This window comes from Chaetura pelagica, unplaced genomic scaffold, assembly GCF_000747805.2.
Source record: "Chaetura pelagica isolate M959 unplaced genomic scaffold, ChaPel_1.0 scaffold104, whole genome shotgun sequence".
NCBI lineage: Eukaryota > Metazoa > Chordata > Aves > Apodiformes > Apodidae > Chaetura > Chaetura pelagica.
Window position 1 is genome coordinate 8,232,066 of NW_009953786.1, and position 18,664 is coordinate 8,250,729.

General features: G+C 43.5%; 1 protein-coding gene across 1 annotated transcript in view; it reads left to right on the top strand.

The window, feature by feature from the left end:
* Nucleotides 1–18,490, top strand: part of GCNT2 (glucosaminyl (N-acetyl) transferase 2, I-branching enzyme (I blood group)) — a 24,194-nt gene extending 5,704 nt beyond the window's left edge. The window contains exons 2-4 of the mRNA XM_010000983.1: nt 3,957–4,777; nt 17,553–17,645; nt 18,300–18,490. Coding sequence (XP_009999285.1) covers nt 3,957–4,777; nt 17,553–17,645; nt 18,300–18,490 — 1,105 coding nt within the window. The remainder of the gene's footprint in view (nt 1–3,956; nt 4,778–17,552; nt 17,646–18,299) is intronic.
* The last annotated feature ends 174 nt before the right edge of the window (nt 18,491–18,664 follow it).

Below are 18,664 nucleotides of genomic sequence, written 5' to 3' on the forward strand. Positions count from 1 at the left end.
AGGAGAAGAGACAGGAATAATCTTTAACTGCTCTTGTGCCAAGACTGCTTTTTCTTTCCCAGTGTTATACAGTTTGTATATCCCTTCTAGCTCAGGTGGGGTATGTGAGTAAGGCACATGTTAGAGAAGATTGCTTCCAGGCAGGGTTGCTCCAAGAAGAGAGTTCTGGGGAGACCGTGCACACTGCAGGGTATCCCAGAGCAGCACAAGAACAAGGCAGACTCGCCTTTATGCAAGAATGTGTGAGGGAGGAGGAGCACAAAACAGTGGACTGTGGCTCCCTGCATTTCCTGACTAGAAAAACAACACTGAGGAGAAATTGTTTGCTCACAATTGCCTTGTTGTGATTTTAACAATGGTATCAATTAAAACTAAGATCTTTGCATGCGAGGGTCATGAAAAGGAATGTCATGATACATGGTTGTCCTAACAATGGAATAGAAAATGCCAAGTGACTCCAAATAGGCATGAAATGTATAATGTTTGTCACAACTGACCGAGGCCAAACAGGAACTCAAAACTGATGTACAAAGCTTTTGCATCTTGCTTTTTAATTAGCTAACAAATTAGCTGAAACCAATTACCTGTATTGATTATGGTCAGGAGCAGTTTACTGAGTGTTAACTATATTCCTAAAATAATATCCTCTTTTTCTGGCAAGGTCTGTTCCCATGCATCCCCAGAGAAGTTATTTCCATCATTAATTCTCCTGGGAAGTGTGTTTCCACTACAGAAGCCACACTAAATGTCTCATGCTAAAATGAGAATCACTACAATGCAGGTCCAGGGAACAACAATACAAAGAAGCTGCTCTGTGAGTCTCAGCAGCAGTTTTAGTTCTATTAACACAGACCCTGCCTATGCAGCCTTTGTCAAATAGCATGGTAAATTTGATCTTCTAGTATATTTTTGTCCAGTGACTCAGTTTTTGCACTCAAAACATGCTGAGGTTCAATGCAATCCATGAAGTCTGCTGCCACTTTGCTGCTCTTTTGAATTTACATCTAGATTTGGTTTCTCCCTGCATCTGAAATTGAGATGAGCCTGTAAAATTGGCAGTTCACTAATACCTGAGAAAGAGGGTTTTTTTAATTGACATGGCTCATGTGACTTGTACACTCCATTGCCCTGTTCTTTTTGTGTTTGTGTGTGTGTGATTTCTGCCTATAATCCCAAGCGTGGGTCTTATGTCATAGAGATCAGCACCCAGGAGAAGTAGTAAAAAAATCAAACAAACAATAATAATTAAAAAAATCTAGATCTTTGTTTTCCACATAAATCTTTTGCATGTATATTTCCTGTTTTTTAAATACTAACTGTGCTGGAGAATGGAGGCACTATGACTAAGAAGTAACAGCCAGTGTGCAGCCTCCCTTCCCTGAAGGCTGGCAGTACCAAAGAATCATGGTTAGCCTGAGTGGCTCCAAGGGTGTTGGCTGCAATGTCTGTGCAAGAAAGAAACAGTAGCAAAGAAATGTTAACTCTTGCTTTTCACTCCTGTTGTGAGCCGGACTTTCTCTTACTTTCTGAATGTAGCTTAATTATTTGCTAGACCGTAGCAGTAATGCAAACTTCAACACCTGAGAGAAAACAGTTTCTGTATACACAGGCATGTATACATGTATATATTTAAACTTCTTAAAAGACCTCCTAGCTGTATAGGAGGTTACACAGTGCCTAAAACAGTTTTAAAAAGCATCTGGGCAGACTTTTTCAAAGGCATCTAAAATGCCTTGGAAGATCTCAGCCTTTGGTACTTTGGAAAAGCTACCTGTGCTCTCTGCTCCCAGCTGATACCCCCCCAAAGGAATCCTGCCTCTCGCAAGAATGCTGGCACCTGTCTCCAGTTTTCCTCCTTCCACATTGTCCTGTCTCCAGCTGGATGGACGTCTCGTGCTAAGACTATGGCACAGGGGAAGAAATGGTCTTGCAGTCAGCTGGCTCAGTGATCAAGTGGGGAGGTGTTAAACTAGATGGGCTGTGGAGTACACAAAGGACAGGAAGAAGCTGCTGGGCTTCTACTCACCTCTGGTCATGCTGGTTTGTGTTACTGAGCTGTCAGATAGGTGAGTGGTGTTCACTCCTGGATATAATTTGCTGTAACAATCTAATTAGGAAGGAGCAGTGGATTGAAGTGTTCCAGGCAGGTCTGCACCACAGGATTCACCAGTCCCTGAGCTGGGACATGTTTTCCCTTCATGGTGTGCTTCTTTAATGGGACTTGGACAGTGGTCTGACCTCAGCGTCTGCTCGTATCTCTGAATCCTCCTTTTAACAAAGTGGGCTGTGGCAGTATTTTCCAGATGACTTCTCAGCAGCATCAAACAAGTCTCCATTATTTCCTGGGACTTTGCATGCCTCTGTTCCAGCCCCTCGGCTCCATTAGAGCCATCCTCCTTCCAGAGGTGCTGGTGTCTATGAAGACAGCTGCATTGGATCTCCAGTGTCCTTACCTGCCCCTGATGACTCCCTGGTGAGGAGCTGCTCTGCTTTTTGCTGTCACTGAGTAAGCCTGACTTGCCAGGTCTGTCCCACGTCCTGCACCAGTGCCCCACTTTGGCAACAATCTGGCTACAAGTCCTTAGAAAGTTTCTCCAGTGCTCTCCTCCTCATTACAGCTTGTGACATACCTGATGGGCTGAAGCTGCCACCTGCAACCTTCAATCTGTTTGAGCAAAGACTCCTGGAGACTGGAGCCAGAATGGGAGGAAAGAGCAGCTCCTAGGAGGGACATGCCAGTGCCTGAGGTGGCTTGTCTGCATGAGTTGTAAGGTAGATGATGGTATTTCTGCCTCTGTAGAACGCTGGACTGCCCAGTCAAAACTTTACTGGCATAATCTCAGATCATCTAATATTGTCTTAGCATTACATCATTTTGGAGCAACAGGTCATGATGTTAGAAGAAGTTTGTGCTGGAAATGGACTGTCTCGTGGCAGGAGATTAACGTAAGGAAACTCACAGCTGGAAAAGAGAGAGTTAACAAGTAAGTATTTCACTTTAGTCAGTCATGCCACAAGCTCCCATATACCTAAGCATGTTGTTATAGCAAACGTTTGTGTGGGTCTTAGGACAAGAATGTCTCATCAGAAAGCCTAAGGTCAGCTTAAGTAATTTAAATAGCAGGTTTTGCAAACCCAGTTCCTTGTGATGCAAGCCCAGAGCTCATCTGAACTCACCCAGGACAGTTAGCAGAAACGATTTGGCAGGTTTCAAACTAGCAAATGAAGAAAACATTGCTGCAAAAACCTGCTGGCTCTCATGTAAATCTACATGGACAAAAAAGATTCTCCTGCTGCTTGCATGTGAGTGTTGGTGGCTTTAAATGTAAGCACAGTGTGCTGAAAAAGCCTTTCATAATTCTGAAGCAGCAATGACTGATACACTTGTGTGCTTAAAAAAACCCAAACACATTCCTGTAAGTAAAATATAGAATGATACAAGAGAGATATATGTGGTTTTCCTGTCACAGCATGAATGCACAGGAGGTTTTACAGCTGTATGATACATGCAGGGGGAGCGGGGAGGGAGCAGTTAAGAACATGACCATAAATTTAATTTGGGGACTGGCTGTTCTTTGCCAAGCCAGTAACTATGCAATGTGTCTGTTTAATCTTCAGGGTGCTGCGGAGAAGCTTCCACTGGCAAGTTATTTGCTACTTTTGCTGCTTCCACATCAATGATGACTATGAAACCATCAATACTGAAAGGACAGCAACTGCATGTCAGTGCACCCATCAGACAGACGCGTGTGTTCTCCAGCAGGAAGCAAGCACGTCCAGCGAAACCAGCTCTTTGTGGTGCCTGATCTAACTTTACAGCAGTATTTCAAGTGAGACTTTCTTTTCTGACTGGCAATGAATACACTCAGATCTTGCTTCTTTGCTGTCCTGATTCTCAGTGTTTCACTTCCGTTCGTTTTCTATGCAATTAATTTGCACACACAAAAATCTCTTAGGAAGTTGAATTTCTCAGCGAGTTCGACCTTAGAAGAAGCCTGTACAGCACTTATTGAAGGTAAGGAGACCTTTCTGAAGGAGAACGCTTTAGAAACATGGTTCAGAGAATCCAGCTGCATGGAGTACATTGCGCAGAACCGCTACATCACCCGCGCACTCTCCGCTGAGGAGGCCGCCTTCCCCATCGCCTACGTCATGACCCTGCACAAGGAGTTTGAGACCTTTGAGCAGCTCTTCAGGGCGGTCTACATGCCCCAAAACATCTACTGCATCCACGTGGATGCCAAGGCGCCCGCCCGCTTCCAGCAGGCAGTGGGGCGCCTGGTGGGCTGCTTCCCCAACGCCTTCCTGGCCTCCCGGGCGGAGCAGGTGGTCTACGGCGGAGTCTCACGCCTGCGGGCTGACCTCCACTGCATGAGGGACCTGCTGGCCTCGGCCGTGCCCTGGCGCTACCTGCTCAACACCTGCGGCCAGGACTTCCCCTTGAAGACCAACCGGGAGATCGTCCGGCTGCTGAAGGGCTTCGGGGGGAAGAACGTCACCCCCGGGGTGCTGCCGCCCCCGCATATCACCTCCCGCACCAGGTACGTGCACAGGGAGCAGCTCTACTCCTTCTTCTCCTTCATGCTATGGACGCCGGTGCGCAAGGCTCCCCCGCCACACAACCTGACCATCTACTTTGGCTCTGCCTACGTGGCTCTCACCCGGCCCTTCGTGGAGTTTGTGCTGCGGGACCCACGGGCCATCGACCTGCTGGCCTGGTCTGAGGACACCTACAGCCCCGACGAGCACTTCTGGGTGACGCTCAACAGGATCCCGGGTGAGTTCAGCTTCGCTTTTGGTTTCTACAGATACATCCATGCACACACGCACACCCAGGGACACGTATCTCAGGCTGATTTTGGCAAAGCCTAGATGAAAAATTTAATCAGCTCATAATTGATATTAAAGGCTGATCTGTCAAATAAGCTTATTTGCCCTTTTCAACCCCTGAGGGAGAGATGACCATGCCATGCAGGATTAACACTCTGCAGCTGAGCAGGAAGAAGACCAGTGGATCTAACTTAGAATTTAAATCCTTGGGCATTTCAGCTGATTTAAGCCTTTTACCTGTGAAAATTGAGATGAAGAAAAGGGAAGGAATGAAGACAAAACCACTCAAGCCATATAAGCATTGTAGTGAAGGTGTTATTTTTTAATAAGATGTGTGTTTTGCTGGAGATAATTTGATTTTTCCACAAATAGAAGTCAGTTCCTCCCCCTCTATCTACTATTCCAAGGCCAAAAAAGTTCAGGCTGGAATCTGCTTATAGCCTTCACATGCCTTTCTGTGGGTGCACACATATGCACACACACCAGCTCACCCATAATACCAGCAAAACCCCATGTACATGTAACTACTGTCTAAACTCCATTGTACAGGGTCAAGGATTTGTTCAGAGAAGAAGAATCACAGACATAATTTTAATCTTCACCTTCTACATTTACAATTAGTTTTGCCTTGTTCTTACAATTGGGAAAGGGTCAGAAGATGCATGGGACTTCTCCCCCATGCATATTTCTTTTAGAAGCACCTGGTAGGACTTCACTGCACCCAACTCCTTAAAGCTGCACAGCAGCCCAAAGCAGGGATATTAGGAAAGGAAGCAAGGATTAATTTCTTCTTCTGCTTTTTTCTTTCTACCCTCTTCCTACTGTAACTTGTGGGAAACAAAAGCATGGAGCAGTAATGGAGATGCAGATCATGTCTGCTTTACCCTAAGCAGCAGACTGAGGGCCCATTTCTCAAGACAAGTCTGCTTTCAAATGATCATGTAAACTCTCTCTGAGCATAGGTCTTGCTCTTCTGATAACTGTATTTTACAACTGGCATGCACAAAATACACAAATGATTACTGGTTGAGATATTTATGCTATAATCCTCAGCATATATTATTTGTAGTTAGCTGACTTTCCCAGGAAGCTGGCTGCTGTCATTTTATAGTCCATTGCCTCAAAAGAATGAAACCTGGGACTAAATGTGTACCCCACAATCAGAAAGCTTTAGATGGTTGCCATTTGTTGTACTGCACTGTGTAGCTTACATAGGCTGCATATTGAATTTATTTCCATCATCATCACTGTACATCTTCCAGTGTTGCACACTGCCTTAATATTCTTTGGTGCTTGTACTCTTTGCTTCAGAAAGAGGAATAAAAAAATTATGAAACATTTCCACACCAGATACGCTTCCTTCTGTTTCCTTGTTTTCTCTGCCCTGACTTTAGGGTGAACAACAATGGCTACACAGCTCTCACAGATGTAGTCAGGGCTGCCCTTGTTCAGGATTTTTAATCCAAACTTGTAAGCATAGCATGGAGAGTCTCACTTGGTCATACCTGAGCCAGATTCAGAGCTTCGAGCAACTCTGAGGTGAGAAGTCCCTTTCAGTGCATGGGACTTGGTTCCTGGCTCTAACAAAACCCCCTTGTCCTAGTATGACCAAGCCCCTTCCTTTAAGCTTTTCATGCATATGAAGGGAGATAATCATGTCAAGCAGTGGTCCAGCTGCTAACAGAAATAGCTGGAGGCTGCCAGGCAAGTGTAGAGATCATTAAAGGACCAGTTTGGATGTACAACATATAATGAAATAACTTAATAAAACAGATATTTGTAGTTTCAGCCAGCTGTTATAATCTTAGTTCAGATAAAAGATTATTAAAAAGATGGTTTGGTCCCCAAATCTTAAACCAGCTGATTTCCCAGAGCCATACAATGAAGATCAAGATTTTAATTTTTATTTTTTTAGTCCCCTAAAGACTAGAGAATTTCAATTTCCCCTCAGTTGTTTTAACATAACATTCTTAACTTATCCTTGGTATTTATCTCAGGCCATATGACTCCTGTGCAACAGAAAATTATTGAAACTCGCTCTTTAGATAATGAAGAAAAGCATGGAGAAATTAAGGAAAAGTATTTGCAAAGTATGTAGGCTTGAAGTGACTGGCCTTAAACCACTTCCCTCAGGTGACACAAGAAGGATGCACCACCATAGTGCAGGTTTGTGGCCACATCCTAGGCCAGCAGTCCCACCACTGGGCCACCTTTCCCCTCTCTGCTCATGTAGAGCAGAAAGCAGATTCTGGTCACTGTGGGAGAGCTGTGCATCCACAGTCCATCCTACCGAGTCCTACCGAGAGGTCAGTCTTACTGAATCCTCTTCCAACCTAAAATCCTATCCCCACTTTCATGAGATGGGGTCACAGCATATGCTTGACTTCGGATAAAGGCAGTCTCAGGTAATAACTCCTCAGGGTGCACACTGATGTGTACATTGACATATGCATATGCTGCTCCATTAGTAACTTGCACATGGCTCAAGTGGGAATATAAAGCTCAAGAGAAGTAATAGCAGCACTTTTTATTCAGAGACACCAACATGCTTTGCAAGGGGGATCAGTACTGTCATTTGCCATTCACAGATGAAGGCAGAAAAGGGCAAAATTATATTCCCAGTGTTCTAAACCAGACCATGGGCAAAGCCAGCACTGAAGCACTAACATCTGACTCCCAGTCTAATGCGCTGGATCAAACTGATTTTCCAGAATTGGCTCACCTGCAGAATAACAGAGTGTGGTTGCACTGTTGCTTCTGCATCAACCCTGTTTCTTTACTAAGGGTGAGGTTGCACATGATGACTGAGCTCTAAAAGCTCATTGTTGCAAAAATAGGACACTTTCTCCTGCCTTCTGCTCTTCCCTTCCAACTCCCTTCTGCCTATCAGCCCTGTCCAGGAGTTTTACAAGTTCAACTCACTATCTCTGAAGAAAAACAATCTACCTTTTTTCTGAGCCTGTGAAATGGATTGACTTGATGAAGAATCTGGTCAGCACTGAAGGCAGCACAAAGAAAAGCTGGGGGTGAAGATGAAGATGTGAGAAAGGAGAGAAAAATGGGAAGGAGAGGAGGAACAGTAGCCGAACCTTCCCCTTTCAGTGATGTTGAGCCATGTGTCTGGCTCACACCACCTTCTACAACACCACTTGCATGCAGACACTTTTTTACCTTCTGAGATTGGAAGGGAAGAGCAGAAATATTTGAAGGTATTGCATGTGTTTTATCAGTATCAAGTTTCTGTAGAATTTTCATCCCAATACAGACAAGAAACGTATTTAGGGAATACAATACTGCTAGTTCAACATATTTTTGTTATTGCATTTAAGGCATATTTCTAGGAAATGAGGATATGGAAACACAAACTTTCAAGTCCCAAGGGATAAATCACTATTACAGACTTTGCCTGTTTAAAGCAGCTCAGGCCTTTGTGCTAAAGCTTTTACCCATAGGAAGTTCTCTCACATTGATCACAGCGAAACAAGTCATAGCTTTGTCTGCCTTAATCTTCAAGATTATACCATGCACACCCTCCAACTGACAAGCAAGTACATGGAAATATTCAAGAGTGCATCCTCAAAGCCAAAATAAATATTTTAAAAGGGCTAGCCCACAGTCTGAAGAACAAATGTCATCTGTGTACCATGGGTAGTTTACTGCAATATCCTGTAAAAATAGCATCCATTTTTTACTTTAAAATTTTTGCTGCTGGCACTGAGTTCATCTATATGGATGATCCTTCTGTCTTAAATTATCTGGGTTAACATCAGCCTGGAAAATGTAAAAAAGTGTATTTGTAATCAGTCCTGGCCCTGGGTCACTTCATAGTCCTATAAATGGCTGTGCTGGCAGGACTGAAGGGGCTTGGTGGTTATGGAAATCAACAGTCAGGGTGTTTCAGGGACAGGGAACGAATCTCCAGTGGCAAATGGTATGTAAAAAGGCTCCCAGATCATTTTAATTACCAACCTCATTGCTTCTTTCAAAACTGTGACTGAATGCGGTTGTGTAACTGCGAAGCAAGTCTCTTCCTTGCTTTCCTGCACCTGTTTTCCAAGTTTCTTGTTCAGGTTTCATTTTGGGGAAATCCTCCCAAATTCAAGCCTGCCAAGAAGGTCCTATTTCATCCATACGAGAGTGCTCATCATGTTGCTGTTACTAAGTAAGGCCTTTCCCAAAGTGCTCCTTGACAGCCTTTCAGCAAGTTGGCATCTGTTATATTTGTCCAGTTACAAGACAGTAGAAATGTTACTGCAGCCTGGGAAATCCACCTGAGGTGTTGCCTCTCTACTCTTTTTATCCTTCCCTTGACCAGCTACTTAGGGTGGCAGCTGTACTCAGGGTGACTTGCTTCACTGGGGTACATGCAACAGCTTCTGCCTTGCAGCAGGGACAGCAGTGTTTTAATAGACACTGTCTTTAATGTCAGAATTGAACCAATATGCATGGAGATGCTGTACCACTGAAAAGTACATTAGGTCTTTACCTATTTATTAATGAACAGTTGCCAGCAGAGCATCCTCCTCTCCACAGGGCTTCTGAAAAAAGCCAGCCCTAGAGGTTCCCTTCACTCTGTTCACTAGCAGATGAGAAGGACCTCTCTATTCCTAGAAGCAGGGGTTGTTACATCTGGGGCCATGTCTACAGCTGGATTTAGAAGCAAACTGCAATCAAGATTCAAGAAATTGTGTGAAGAAGCAGAGAAGTTTTGGAGTGACTCTTCTTGGAGAACTCTGGAAAGGCACTATGAGGTGTTGCATTGCAATATCCAAGCTGGCCAAACGCTACAAGCAGTGTAGGCACAACAAGAAACTCAGCTATCAGAAGGAGAACTTGGGTTCTGATGTTTTTGGGGAAGAATTATTCCTAGCAGGATGCTGTGCCACTGGAATTCACTGTGTAACTCCATGGAAACTGCATCAGCATAACTGAGTCATAACATGACTGTGCACAGTCATGAACAAGAGGAGTAAGAACTTCAGGAGTATGCTTCACGTGGCATTGTCACCGAGGGAAATGGTTGTGGAATTGCAACTAGCCATTGTGTCTCCAAAAGGCATTGCCTTGTTGCACACTCAGAGCACAGCACTCTGAACACAGAGTGCAAGCACATTTTCTTTGCTGATCGTGGTTACGCAATTAATATTTTATTTGGAAGCAGAAGAGTGCTTCTGAAATGCTTTCCCTCCACTGGTTGCCTCCCTGCTGCACGCTGGTTTTATTTAGATAATGATCTTAGCCCATGAGGACTGGATTCCTTCTCCAGTGGAACTAAGCCAGAAGCTGTGCATTAGCAGCACATCTAGTGCTAAGGGGGACAATCAAGGGGAAGTCTGCATCACTGCCAAGCACAGTGGTGGTCCTAAAGCTCATACCAGCAAGTATGCACCAGCAGAAGACTCTGAAATGTCAAGGGCTTATGTTGCATAAATAGCAATGTGACATCTGGTCTTCCATAGTTGCTGTCTCCTACCAGGATTCTTTTTTGGTTAGTCTTCCCTTAGCTGTATGTTTATTATGGCTCAATAAGTCTTTCCTTGCTCTCCATCTCTGGCCATTTTCCTCATGCTGAACTTCACCTGTTGTCCAACATCGCCTTTCCTAGTGCTTTCCTTCCCTGATGGTAAGCATAGGAGATGGTAGATTCTGGCACTCATCCAAAATCCTTGTTCCTGGATACCACAAAACCCTGCATGAGAGAATTCTCATCCAGACACACTGTTTTTTTCCCCTCACCTCAAGCCCAGCATCAATAACCTCATCCCAGTACCTGTTTTTCCAACTCAGAGGTGCGTACGGCAGGGAAGTGTGGGGGGACACCAGGCCACTGGAGGATCATTTGTCTGGGGTATCAGTCTCAGTTTTCCAGAGATGCAATGAGTATTGCTGGTCCCATGAGAAGAGCTGTAAAGCCTTAGCAGCCCCCTCAGTCTATCAGCTGAAAGAGAAAGTTTGCATTCAACAACTGGGTGTTACAGATCATTCAGTCATTCCCCGACCTGTATGAGTGTCCAGTTGTGTCCTGGCAGCTGTGCAAGGCTGTAGATGCATCTTGCTGTGCTAGAGCAGCCTTTCTAAGCTTTCATGACAAGACCCTAACTTGTGGTTCTTTCTCCCTCCCAAATGTTGATGGTGCCATGGTGCCATGCTCAGCAATTACTGGATGCCTGTCGCTGCAGAGAGCAACAGCAACAAGGTTGGGGTAGTTTGCCCTTACATGGAGCACAAGGTGGTTGACAGCCGTGTCAGTCATTAGCCACATTAGCACCTCTCTCTCCTGCTCTCATTTTAACCTGCACAAAATTCACCTCGTCACCCATGGACAGTATGTTTCCACCTCTGGGATGCACCTTGGTCATGCATATCCCTCCAGAGAGATCATCATGTGTGGGGCTTGACAGGCAGTTGGCGTAAGGGAAACTGGGGTTTTGCAGGGAAATCAACAGGGCAGAATCACTTTTATTCCTGGTTTCTGCAAGAAGCTTGAAGAACAGGGACCAGCCATGGGTCTTGTGTCCCAGAGAGGAGGGGAAATAGAAGGAGCAGTGTGTCACTTTTGTTTTTGTGCCAGCCTAAAAGGGTCATGGAGTACATAGCATGCTATCACTGCCTGCTGAAAAACTAGACAAACTTTTGCATCAGTGTGAACGGGGAAGAGTTGATAACTAGAAGGGGTAGCCCACAGTGTCCTGTACAATACTGCAAACCCATACCACTCTGGTCTGAATGGGCAGATCACAGAACCACAGGGCCTTCAGCAGCTTTCTGTTGACCTGGAGAAATCAGCAAACTCAACTCGCTATCTTTGAGTGAAGTTCTTATCTCCTGTTGCTTCTAATCCAAAATGGAAATTGGGAAGCCATAGAAGATGTCACTACATTCAGGTTGTGCTTGCTTTTCCAAGGATTCACCCAGCTGTTTGCCAACTACAATTTAAATTTTTTTATGCAGTTGCATATTGTGTCTTTCTAAGTACAAATAATCAGATACACCTCAGCTCTCTCCAAGCAGGTTATAGGTCACTGACACATTCATTTTGTCAATGATTGGGAAGGAATGAAAATGATGGATATCTGTGTTTGGAAATGGAATTTTAAATCACCCCCAAACTTTGGAAGTATATCTGCACCATCCTGATGGTAACTCCTCAGTTGGGAGCTAAACTGTAGGTAAAAATAATAAGGAAGGCAGTTGGCATACAGTATGGCTCAGGTAATGGAAGGCATGTGGTGGGTAATGCTGTGAGTCAAACCAGTATGCTCTCAAGAGAGATGGGAGCTGTCCCTGTTAGAATTTCACTGCAGTTCTTCTGAAGCAGTAGTTTCATATCTAAACGAGAGCTGGTGGCTCTCTAGGAACATCTCATTCACATCCCTTGGATGTGGGAGTGAGATACAAGAGTAATACCAGAAAATTTTGAGTAGTACTGCTAGCACATGAATCTGTCACGATAGCCAATCCCCTAGTTTTTATGCTGCCAGTTGCTTGAACAAGCAAACCTGTGGGTTTTTTGTTATTTTTTTTTACAATGTAGTTTGCACTGAACTCCTCACTACAGCAACTTAATAATGCAAAACTGCTTTGATACCTCTCTATCCCACTGTTGCTTGTAGATAGGCTCCTGGAATGACCTTCTCTGTAAAGCATCATATTAACTTGTTCCATTGCAGTTCTGTTCTGCCTGATAAAATTATTCCTTTTCCTTAGCTTAGTGCACATGCTTCAAAAGACAGAGAGAAAGGCAGAAGTTCTTTAATATGATTCCAGACAGTGACACTAGTTGAAAAAGCCATGTTCTAGAAAAAAAAGTACTTTGTACCTATGTCTGCAGCATTGCTCATGTAACTAATCCTTATTCTCTTGATCATGTCCTTCATTATTTTAATGAGACTTCCTGATTGAGCAAGAACTTCCTGTAAGAATAAGATACTAAAAATAGTGATTTTCCTGTGACTGTTACTGAGTCTCATGCCTGCAAAGCTGTCGTAATCTCATCATCAAAATCTTCTTCTTTCAAAAAACCTGCTTAAGGGAAGGTGTTGCAACACAGTCACAGCAATCACAAGTAGACCTTCTTTATGGCAGATTTTCCTGAGAAATTACTCTTGTCTTCTATCCATCATTCAGATATTGTAGTTCATCTGAGAAGATATAACTTAAAATAGGGTGTGGTGCCAGCTCTTTGTGGCAGCCACCATGGCTCACCTCTCTGTGGAGGTGTTGCCAGCTGCAGCTCTCTGTGGTGCCCACCAGTGTGTTGCCACCAGTCCTGTTGTTTCACATGGAGAAACACCCAGGCAGATGACAGCCCATGTTGGCAGCACTAGTGGCAAGCAAGGAAGGTGTACTGAGCCTCCTTGACCTAGAGGCTGACATCCCAGAGATTTATCCACTTGTCTGGGCTGCCTTCTGGTGGAAATGGCACCTGTGACTAGGTAAGGGAAGTGCCTAGGACTGGTGGACTTTGCAGTGTGGTGAGTTCAGGAAAACCACATGCCTTCCTGCTTAGCAGCAGCTGCTCTACCCCATGAAGACTTAGGGATGCAGCTTCCACTCTCTTTGGCCATACTGTCTAAATTAGTCCCATGTGTATTTCCTTCTACTATCTTGCTTCTTCACAAGCCACCAAAGGGGTTTGTAAATATCCAGGTCCCTCTCACACATGGGTGGGTTGCATGCCTTCACTCATAGAAGAGAGAGTATGCACTTCTTACTGATATGGCCTGTTGCAATAGGACAAACAAGGGGTAATGATTTTAAACTAAAAGAAAGCAGATTTTTTTATAGATACAAGGAAAAAAAAATACAATGAGGCTGGTGAAACACTGACCCAGGTTGCCCAGAAAGGTGGTAGAAGACCCATCCCTGGACACATTCAAGGTCAGGTTGGACAGGACTCTGAGCAACCTGATCTAGGTAAAGATGTTCCTGGTCATTGCAAAGGGATTGGACTAGATGACCTTTAAAGGCCCCTTCCTACCCAAACCATTTGATGATTCTTTAATTCTATCATTCTATACATGGTATACCTCAAGCCCTGCATGTTTCCCAAACATAAATACATGGCCCCACATTCCAGCAAAAATTATGGCTGGTTTCAACCAGGTGTTGCAGAATAATTTTCCCAAGGGTGATGTGTACACCATTATGGACAGATTATTGAGGTCCATATTCCTGTTCACCAGCTTATAAAGTGCAGGAGAAAAGCTCGGATGGATCAGTTGATGGCACACAGATGTAAAGAAGTTGTCCTCTTTTCTAGAGAGTGGTGCTAACGAGGAAGCACAGGGTGTTTCAGGGGACTGGTGAAGACTCGCCTGTTGGCAGCCAGGTTTGAACTGATGTGTTGGTTTGATCCTGAGATTACAGGTATGGGAATTAGAAGGTCAAGGCAAATAAGGCAGTCTTCTATGCTGCAAGAGTTCCAGCCCTATGTTGGTTTATGTTTGTGTCACAAAATGTCAACACAGTGGCTCACAGCCATGCAAGGAGGAAAGGGAGTGGGTGGCTTCTTGGGGGCAACACATGCAGATCAGCTCTCTCTGGGATTGCCATGGCAAAAAAACAGGATAAGCTTAGCAGAAAAGCAGGTTGAACTGCCTTTGGCTTGAAGCAGAGCTAGTTTTTCCTGCCTCCAAAACTCTGCCACCAAAGCAAGGCATGAAATGAAAGGCCTTGGAGGGGCTGGCCTGTCGTTCCAGACTCTTGTGGCTGTCTTCACACCTGAGCAGTCCTGTTGTGTTTGTGGCCATTTCTAAGACCTGGTGGCAGCAAATTTCTTTCTACAGCAGTGCTCAGTACTGCTGCCCATGAAATGGTTCTTCCACCCTCCTTGTTTTCAGGGACAAAACTCTGCTAACCTCGATGAAGTGGGTGATGAGAGCTGGACAAAGTAGAGTGAGGAAATAATGCCAAAGTTTATATTAACTTTCACCATCAGCACCACTTGTCAAACAAATTGTATTTATAAGAAGAGGAACCCAAAACAGCTTCCAAATCTGAATCAGTTGGTCAAACAGATTTTTAAAGGAAAACATGGTAAATTCATTTCCACCCCTCCTCCCCCCCGTGCTGAGCTACACTTTCCTCCGGTCTTTAATTAACTTAAAAAAATGCCTACTTTACTCAATCTGGGAGATGCTGAGTAATGAGAAGCCAGTAGTTTTGCATTCCTGGAAGGCACTGCCTTCCAGTGCTTTTGTGGATGTCCTGGGGTAGTTCCTGTTTTGTCAGGCATCTTTCTGCTTTCCCACTGTGTCAGCGTTTTCCAAGTCTTTCCACACACTACATTTACTGCCATCTGTTATGAACAGATTTTGAATTTGGGATGGTAATGCACATCCCAGGCCATTTACAGTGCTTATCCCCTGCCATCACTGACTCTTTTTGTCTTTTACGAAGTGTTATATTTAGCTTAATGCTTTCTGCAGAAGAGTAATATTTTCCGAATTTTCCCCAGGACAAAACCACACTTGTTGTCTTGTTATTTTATTTGATAATGGACCAATACACCGAGGGGGGGAAATAAGGTCATAAAGTTCTGGCTTTAGCAGCCATGCCTCTTTGGTTATGGCAAGGGACTATGGTGGTTCTGCTGTTGGATCACACTGTCTATTTGGACGCAGTATGAAAATCATGACTTGGTGTTTGCAAACAACCATCCTTACCTACCAGGAGCAGCTGTCCTTAAATACACAGAAAGCAAACAGAAAAAGATCCCTCTGATGTTTAACTCTTTTTCCCAATTTCTAAAAAAAAAAAAACCAACAACAAAAAAACCCGAAAAAGAACCCCCCAGGATGTTATACAGTGTGTTTAGGTCCTTCACAAGCAAAATAGCTGTTGCATAACAGTAACTGTAGAGGTGCTGTACTTGTTGCCATTCAGCAAGGAGGGGAAGTAACAAAATCTCAGTTTACTTTTGTCTTTAATTTTTAGAAAATGCCAAGGCTGGGACAATGACACTCCCTCAGCTACTGCTTGAACACCAAGGGTTTCTTGTGGCTGCTGCAGGTGCCAGCTGAAATTGTGCTTTACAGAACTGCTGGCAAATCACTGTGTTTAGGATCGTAGTTAACCTGCAAAATAGTCTCTATTGATACACACTTTAAGTTATGAAAATCAGGAAGAGGTCTAACTGGCCTTAGAGAAAGAGAGGGGTCAGAACTGGAGAAAAAAATGTCTATTTTATTGTAGTTGAAATAATTTCTGAAGGGTTTAGGTTCCTTATCTTTGCACAGGTCTCATAACTCTAAAGCTTAATTATGCATTTTGTACAAGCTCTAAAAAGCTTTGTTGTCATCTCATTGTCAATCAAGGAAAATTTCAGTATACAGAGTCAGTACAAATGACAGGCCAGGTTGCCACAAATCCTCTCCTCCCTGGCCACTGCCACCAGTCAGTGCTGGCACTTCTGCTGCATTTGTTAAAAAGCATTTATTCTTTGCTTTTCAGCAAGTAAGTCTTTTCTTTTGCTTTCAGCTTCTTTAGGAGAAGGCAGCAATAATGTCTGCATTTTTTGTTGCAGGTTGGCTCCCCATGTTTCCTGTTCTGCCTTTTGATAGCTCAGGTACAGCACTGCAGTCACTGCTTGCTGAGCAGCAATGGATGAAAGATGGTCAGTTTTTCCAAGCAGGCAAATAAGTTATATATAACTGTTTGTGCTACAGTGAGAAACTGGGGCTTTTCCAAGTTACACAGTCAGTCTCATTGTTTTCTTCTCCAGCACCTGATTGATCCAATAAGAAAGATAAAGTTTGCTGAAAGTTATGAGTTCATAAAAAGTGATCATTATTTTATACCTTTGGATTTTAGGTGGTGTATTTCTTTTTCTTTTTTGTATTCTGAAGACAGTTTAATGATAAATAACTAATAAACTTCTTTCACTGCATCAAATATGATACTGCACCACAAATCAGGCAAGGAGGTTTCCCAGCTGTACTTGATCAGCTCTTGTTTTCAAAGGCAGAGACTTCATCCTAAGGCTACTGCCTTACACTGAAGATAATGATATTTCCTGGACTCACAGCAGTTGCCTACACATTGCATACATGTTGCCTGTTTACTCTTAAGCAAATACTAAACACTGTGTGTTCAGCATTTTCCCCCTGAATTACTTAAAATTAATGTTTGACAGGTTATAACAAAACTTGTTAATTTATTGATGAAGAGAGGTCATCTTACCAGTTTATTTCCTAGATAGGTCCTGGAATCTTCCTAGAGTTACATCTATTTTTATAGAACATTTTAGGCTATAAGTGAGTGCCAATAACCCCATCCACTTATAGCATGCTTGAATTTGTCCTGTTTTTTAAAAAAAGACAAATACCAGAAAATATTTACTACTAAATTGATGTGAAGGTGGCATACAATATGTGTCAGTGGCCCAGTGCTCAAATAGCCCTTGGAGGGCAGTGCTGACTGTGAAGGTGACATGAGTGATTGAACATGCAGGCAGTATCATGTTGAGGCTGTTGCAAAAAAGAGAGATTTTATTTCTCAAGTGAAATGTCTTGTTATCTTGGGCTGACATCTTGTTTATATCATGACAGCTGCTTTTAATGATGAAACTTGACAACAAGGATTGCAGTCAAGCAACTGTTGATACATATCTCTAAGTAATTAATCCCATTTCTGTGGAGAAAGGTCCCAGAAAGTGGGCATAAACCTGAGCACATAGCTATTGAAAGAACTAATTATAATTTTCTGTTACCTAACTGCAGGTGTCCCGGGCTCCATGCCCAACGCATCATGGGAAGGTGACCTGAAAGCAGTGAAGTGGATTGATATGGAAGAGGGGCACGGAGGTTGTCATGGTAATCTGTACATGTTCCTCCATTTCTTCTTCTTGTTCATAAAGAGAAAAACACTCAACTTGCTCCTCTACTACTACAATTTATAACCATGCGTGATATAACCATAATGTGAGGTAGTCTTTAAATAACACTTTGGAGAGAAGACATTAAAAAGGAGTCATCTTCATAGTCCCTGTGTGAATGATAGTAGCCACATCCATAATATAGTTGTTCATGTTGAGGAGAAAATTTTTGAGAACTTCAGTCAGCTTCAATTACAGTAGTTTCAAGTCAGTGTAGCTATGCTGAAATAAGTGCTATCGCACCAATGCTACCCAGGATTAGTTAGGAGAAAATCTAGTATTGCTCAAAGTATAGAGTTCTCCTCACTGGCAGAAGGAAATTCCCCTTTGCTGTGTTTCAGCCTTGTCTGAGAAAGAGTCTCAAGTAATGAGACTTATTTTCTGAGCTACCTCCTAATTTTGCTCGTTATTTATTTTGAGGTAACTTTCTTCATTGCATCCTGTTGTTCATAGCTGTCCCCACTGAGTTAGGCCTTCTGGCATATTTGTTGTGTAGAAGATTATTTATAGTGGCCTTGCAGACAAAAATTCTCCAAAATAATTATTTGGATCCTTGATTCTGACGTTGCTTTTTTCATTTTTCTTTTGGCAGGCCATTACGTCAGAGGCATTTGTGTATATGGAACAGGTGACCTCAAGTGGCTTTTTAACTCCACCTGCATGTTTGCAAATAAGTTTGAGCTTAAAACGTACCCCCTGACAGTGGAGTGCCTGGAACTGAGACATCGGCAGAGAACCTTGGCCCAGAGTGAGGTTCAGGTGGAACCCAACTGGTATTTTTAGCTCGCAAAACCCCAGGCTACAACATCAATAAAAGCACTAAAGAGAATAGCAGCAGCAGTTTTAATTTGTGCTGGTGCTGGAAGCATAAACTCATGAGACAGGTTTCTTTAGGATGTTCTGTAGATGCAGCTTGGCTCGGCTTGTCTCACACTGCCTGCAGGTCTCACCTTCCAC